Source organism: Cyprinodon variegatus, unplaced genomic scaffold (genome assembly GCF_000732505.1).
Source record: "Cyprinodon variegatus isolate N-32 unplaced genomic scaffold, C_variegatus-1.0 Scaffold271, whole genome shotgun sequence".
NCBI lineage: Eukaryota > Metazoa > Chordata > Actinopteri > Cyprinodontiformes > Cyprinodontidae > Cyprinodon > Cyprinodon variegatus.
Genome location: NW_015150724.1, coordinates 752,128 through 758,996, shown reverse-complemented (window position 1 = coordinate 758,996; position 6,869 = coordinate 752,128). Strand labels below are relative to the sequence as shown.

At 40.6% G+C, this 6,869-nt stretch overlaps 1 protein-coding gene across 1 annotated transcript; it reads left to right on the top strand.

The window, feature by feature from the left end:
- Positions 1 to 355: 355 nt before the first annotated feature.
- LOC107089922 (growth arrest-specific protein 1-like) lies at positions 356 to 2,667 on the top strand. The gene has a single exon (XM_015382984.1). It carries the CDS (start codon positions 777 to 779, stop codon positions 1,518 to 1,520), a length of 744 nt encoding a protein of 247 aa, XP_015238470.1. The 5' UTR covers positions 356 to 776; the 3' UTR covers positions 1,521 to 2,667.
- The last annotated feature ends 4,202 nt before the right edge of the window (positions 2,668 to 6,869 follow it).

Sequence of the window (6,869 nt, the reverse complement as noted above, 5' to 3'; positions counted from 1 at the left end):
TGCTCTCATACTGAGGTTATAAAATATAATAATGTGACTTTAGAGGCCTCTGGTTATAGTGCGGTTTGTTAATGCATGCCACACTTTTTCAGATTTTTACGTAAAAAACTGAAAATCAAAACATCCTTCTCCCCCCACTACTCTGTGTTGGTCCCACCAACCCGCAGTGAAGTGTGGTTTGTAACGGGACAGGTCAGACAGCTGAAGCGCTAGAATCACTTCTGCAGGCCGCCGCAGCTTCTCTCCGATTTGTGGAGCTGGAAGTGGGACTCGGATCCACAACCAATCGTTAACCAGGATAGTAAATGAAAGAAGAGAAAGGGAGGGTGTGGGGTGGGGGGGATTTTTCCATTCTTTCCTGGACAGAGGGAGGGGTGCTGTGGAGAAATGCTCGACGGACCGTGAAGCGTTACAGCCAGAGGCAGGACAAAGACGCGCGTAGCGGGACGCGGGGAAACCTCCGGACTATTTCCAAAAAAACTCAAACAAACAAACAAACCAAGTCTGGATGGATGTTAAAAGTTTTTGGCGAATCGAAGCGAGGATTGCTGAGAAACATCCGCGCTGAGGATCAGAACTCTGGTAAAGTTTTGGATCCTGTTTTGGACAGAGATGACCGTTTCTGCCACATTTCTCTCCCTCGCAGCCACTCGTGGTTGTTCCCACCAGCAGGAGAAACAAGCAGGACTCCGGGTTTTGGTCACTAAAGTCGGTTAGGGGGTTTGTGCGCTCTGCAGTCCGGATCTTGATGTAAACATTACAAAGTTCAGCCCAGCATGAGATGTGCGCGCAGCTCGCTGCCGCTCCTCCTGTGGCTCCTGGTGGCTCTGGACGCGCAGCTCATCTGCTGGCAGGCGATCCTCAAATGCCACGACGAGCCGGACTGTGAGCTCGCCTACGGTCAGTACTTGGCGGCGTGCGAGGGGAACATCCGGGGGACGAGGAGGCAGTGTCCGAGCCACTGCATCCAGGCGCTGATCCGGCTCAACAACACCCGCAGCGGCCCGGAGCTGGAGACCTGCGACTGCGCACAGGACCCGGACTGCCTGGGCGCAAAGCGGGCCATCGAGCCGTGCCTGCCCCGCAGACACCCCAGCGATGCGGGGGGGATCGGCTGCATGGAGGCCCGTCAGCGGTGCGAGGAGGACAGCAGCTGCCACGCCTCCCTGTCGGCCTACCTGTCCCACTGCGGGCAGCTGTTCAACGGCAGGAGGTGCTCCTCCAGGTGTAAGGCCACCATCCAGCAGATGCTGTTCATCCCCAACGGCGCGCTGCTGAACCGCTGCGTCTGTGACGGAGTGGAGAGACCTTTCTGCGAGGTGGTGAAGGACAACATGAGCAAGCTCTGCTCCATCGGGGACCACAGCGTGGTTTCTGACCGACCTGAAGTTGAAGACAACTATGAGGATGAGGATTATGATCAGAAAGCAGACAGAGAGGAGGTGCGCACTGACAGGTCCTCCGCCTGCCAGAGCGCACCCAGCCTCATGGGGTTGGTCCTCCTATGGATATTACTCTGAGGAGATGGAAGTTTGGATACCAGAGAGAACTGATGAAGCAGCTCTGCCTGTCACTGAAAAAAACAGCTTGTTTTAGGTGAAGGCAGATGACCTTTTTAAACAGCCTGTTTATTTGGTTAGCCTTCAATGCTTCCTAAAGTGTGGCTTTATTAAGACTTTCTGCAAACATGGAGGCCATCCAGCCTCTGTTTGCTCTCCTCTCTGTTGCACATTGTTGCAGTAACCACACTTCAAATATTTGTGGGAACCCGTCAGAGGACAGGCGTGAGTGTGGGTTCAACTACTTCATTTGACTAAAGTGCTTGTCTAGCACTTCTGCACACCCCCCCACCCCTCTTCCCTCTTGTTTTATTGAACTCTTCCTGACTTTTCCCCTCCCTCTCCTCTCCTCCTCCTCTCTGCACCCTGGACACCCTTTGAAAGCCCCTCTGTCTTTATTCTACTTTCACACCCCAAGGTTTAGCCTCCTGCAGTTTGTCCAACAGTTTTACCTGCTCTAATATCACAAGGCAGAGTCAAAAAAAGAAAAACATGCTTTAACCGCTGACTGTTTATCCTTTTTTTGTTTTTTTTTTGCTCCTACCTGTTCTTTTTCACACAAAAAATACTCTTTGAAATGTTGCCACCTAATCTTTGGTACTTTCCTCAGCATACATTAGATCAAGGAAACTTTATTTACGTTTAGATTCCTTTTTGACTACAGAGGAATTAGCTGTAAAACTCTGGTTTCAAATCTGGTTTCACCAAAGTGGAAACGACAAATAAGAAACATGGCAATAGGAAAAACTTTACATTAAAACTAGATTATTTCACATTCTAAACAAATATCCTATTGAAAATTTGTCTTGATTATTTTTATATAGTCAATTATTATCCCATCCAGTCTCTTCAAATTGGAACTTCCGGGGATACTGTATGGCCTGGGCTGCAATTAAAAACTCATTTTCCAATAAATGTCATCAATAACTTCAGTCTTCATCCAATTAACAAAAAACATGTTGTTTTGTCATAACTAAATTGTCACCTTTAACAAAAAATCTTTCATTCTAGCCCATAAATTACATTATAAATTGTGTTAGAAGATTTTATGAAACTGAGACTGCAGTGTCAAAAATGGATAGAAGCACGGACCAATATTTTTTGCTGTTTAAAGGTAAGGAAAAAATACATTTTCTTTAACTATTTTAACCAAATTTGTATGTTTGCAATACACAAATAAATTCTTTATGTATGGAAAGATATTAAACACAATATTTTGAAGTACATTAATCACCTGAGGGGCAGAAAACGAGAAAAGCAATTAAAATGAAGTAGTGAAAGTGATATATTCAAAATATGTTTTTTCATTGGAGCAAATGACAAAAAAAAAACACAAAGAGGCACATATGTCTCTGCTTTTAAGTGCGAGTTCTGAAAACAAGGTAATAAAACACACATTTACCATCTTTTTATGCCGTTTGCATCAACGCAGAAAAAGTTATGCAAACATAAAACTCAAGAAAGAAAAAAAAAAGTCTGAAACAGACAGTTCAAACCAGCCGCAGTTTGTTACTTGCACAATTTCATAGTCAGGTTTATTGCCTTAAAACATGTGCCTTGGATTCTTTTTACTGTGCTTGTTTAAGGCTGAGTGAATGAGCCACGCACCGCCTTTAAATGGAGGTGCTAATGTTCCCCATTTAAACGTCGTTCAAACCAGCCGGGTTTTTTTTTCACTTCCATCGCCTGTTTGAAGCTTTTCAGCGATGAAGGGAAACCTGCCGTAACGTTTTCTCACACTTAAAATAAAATGTTGTGTACTGTTAAATTATAAAGCTAGAATATAAAGAATGTTATCTATTTTGACAATATTTTTTTGCAGTAAAAGAAGTTTTTACCTAAATTTTATTTGATTTAGTGAAATCACAAGTATAGCAGCTTCATTGCAAGAGTTTTTTTTTTTTTGTTTGTTTGTTTTTTGGTAAAGTAGGCATAACTTGAATTCAGAGCAAGCTGTTCCATATGGAAGTTTTACAATAAAATGTTTATGACTCAAACAAGTGTCATGTTCTGTTTTGTGACAAAGAAATGTACTCTAAATAAACTGAGGTTAAGCAGTTTCTCAAATATATTGCATAGAAACCAAAGAGGATTCATGTTCTTTACAAAATGTTGAAAATGTTTTAACTTTGATATTATTTAGAAAGTCTCAGCTACGTTCTTTTTTTTTTTTTTTTTTTTTTACTGGGATGTTTTACATTAGATAGACAAAAATAACTTGCTGCTTTGAAGGTTTTTTGTTACAAAACATATAAGAAAAAAAGTGCCACACATTTTCCATTCCAATATTCTTTAAATCTGATAGCCCTAAATTAAATTGAATGTGAGCACATGCCTTTAAAATGAATCAAGCCGAGCTCAGCTGTGTGTAATTTAAACCAAGGCCTGAGGATTGTTAAAAAGCAAACAGCATCACTGAGACCAATAAACACTCTAGACAGATCAGGGGAAAAGTTACAAAAAAATAAAAGCTTGCAAAGCAATATATACGGCAGAAAGGGAGTCCTGTAATTCAAAGAGAAATCGCTGTTTGTCTCCATGCTGAAACACGGTAGTGGCTGCTTTTTTTTTTTCCCCAGAGACAGGGAAGCTGGTCAGAGTTGATGGAGAGCTGGGTGGAGCTAAATATAGGACAAAAGTGGGCTGATATAGTGCGGCTCCCGGGGAGCAATGTGGGGTTAAGGGTCTTAGAGTGGCAGTCTGTGGGAGTGGGGCTCAAACCTCAGGATTCCAAGCTCTATCCCCCTAACCACTAGGCCACCACCCCCCTATAATGATTTGTGCTGACAGAGAATCTGATTGGTTTCTTTCATTAAATATATTTTGTAAATAATATATTAAATAAAAATATCTAGATTTATAAAAGAAGCTGCTGTACTTTAAGCTGTAGCCACACTAAAGGTTTGGGGTTATAATGGAGGTCTGCAGCCTCCAGCCCCAGAGCCACTATTTCACTGATTAACTCTGCCCAGTTTTCTTTTTTTTTTGCTAGATTATTTTGCTTTATGCCGGTGTATTAAAAAAAACAAAAAAATCACTGGACCACATTGAGATCTTGGTCTAGAAACACCACAGCTTGGAGCCATGACTGGAGCAAAATGGAGACCCTAAAAGTAATAAAAAAACATTTTGAAAGCCATTTATCGTTTCCCTTTATCATTATGTGCTACTTTATGCGGGTTCGTCACATTACAATACATCAAGATTTGTTGTCACCTGACGAAATGTAAATCGTTCAAGTGGGACACCCTGTTTCCCAGGGCACTGCATAAAGAAAGGTTTGATGAATCTGTCGGATAAAGGATCCAAATTGAAATCCTCGCAATCAGCAGGAACAACCCCTGATAGAAAATGAAACCATTGCTCATTTGATTTATTTTGTAGCAAACAAACCATGTCAGATACATGACAGTAAAAAGTTTTTCATTACCAGCTAACCCTTCAATGTTTAAAAACAAAACATGTGAAAAAAGTTACTAATAAAAGATTTTCACCACTTGGGTGGAAAATGTATAAATATTTATGTTTTCATCCAGGTCAAGCGTATTTAAATTACTTAATTACACAACACTGATTCAAAATTAGGAGGCCATGAACCTAAAGGTTAAAACTGATTAAAACCTCTTAAAAGTTTTAATTCTATGGGCTCTAAGTTAGCTACCTTTTTTTTATTTACTTCAAACATCCTTTTATCTTTTACCATATGGTCTAATAGTGATCAAAAAATTAAATTTAAGACTTTTTTAGACCACTCTAAATTACATTTAATATAAAATTCACTTCCATACAGTGAAAAAAAGCATTGCTGGGATTTCAGTTGCCAACTACTTACAGAACTGTGTTGACGTTTGTATGTGTTGCAGAGATGGGAAGTAACGAAGTACAAATACTTCGTTACTGTACTCAAGTAGATTTTTCTGATATTTTTACTTTACTTTACTACTTATTTTTATGGTGACTTTTTACTTCTACTCCTTACATTTTTACACAAATATCTGTACTTTCTACTCCTTACATTTTAAAAAATTGGCTCGTTACTTTAGTTTTGAATCATTTCAATGGAGTTACCGTTATTATTTTTCACGTCATCAATACCAAATTCAATCTAATTGGATGGGAATCTACGTTGCATTTGACGCACCACTACAAGATGAATCGACAGATTCGGCGGTATTCATTGGCGGCAAATCATTGCAGCTTGGTGGCGGTGGCGTTAGCATAGTAGCATGGACGACGAGATGATTGAACATGAACACAACGGAGATCTAGTCCTATTGGCAGACATCCATTTAAAATGTAGGCAACGGCATGAAAAAAGTGGTTTCTACTTTTACTTTTATACTTTAAGTAAATTTACAAGCCTGTACTTTGTTACTTTTACTTGAGTAAAGAAGTTTAATCAGTACTTCCACTTTTACCAGAGTATTTTTTTAACACAAGTATCTGTACTTTTACTCAAGTACGGAAAGTGAGTACTTTTGCCATCTCTGATGTGTTGGGTTCTAAGAAATGTGAGTTTATAGAGGACGAAATGATCAGACACAGACAGGGATTTGCAACCACAGCCTCTGCAGAAGGGAGAAGAACTGCTAGCTCACAACTAGCACCTCCTCTCACTGCTCCCTTCACAGCAGAGCCTTTTATTAACAGATCACAACAGGATGGAGTGGGTCCTAAGACAGAATGACCCTGTAATGACCTTCTGGCTGGAGGCAGGTCTTCAATGTTTCATACGTACACACACCAACTGTCTTCAATAAACCTAACAGTATGAACACAGAACAATTAATATGTCCTAAGGTGTTCACAGGAACGCAAAATTAGTGAGGCAAATGGCACGATTCTGGTGAAATAAGTGAGCTTTGTTCACTGCCCACCATGGGAATGAAGTGAGGCGAAAGTGGCAGGCATAGCAGCGATCAAATTTAGTCGAAATATCTAAACCTTTACTTACATTCGCCTGGCCCAGTCCAGTCAGGAGGCCCGTTTCACAAAGTCTATTTAACAAATTCAGGCTCAACTCCTCAGCTCTGAATTGATCTAGCCTGAGGTTGGTTTCTGCTATCAATTAGTTTAAAGAACCATGAATAGTTTACTCAGAGTTGAACACGTGACTAACATGTATGAAAATCCATTATCATTGGAGCCCAGATTTAATGAATCACCATGACAACAGGCAAGAGGAAGTGCCAGTTCACCTCACTGGAACTAGAGATTTTAATGCAGAAATAAAAAGGAGAATATTTTCAAAAGACAGGAGAGGAAAATTGTGTAGTAGAAGATCGCTGCACGAGATAATGTGTATGTTTA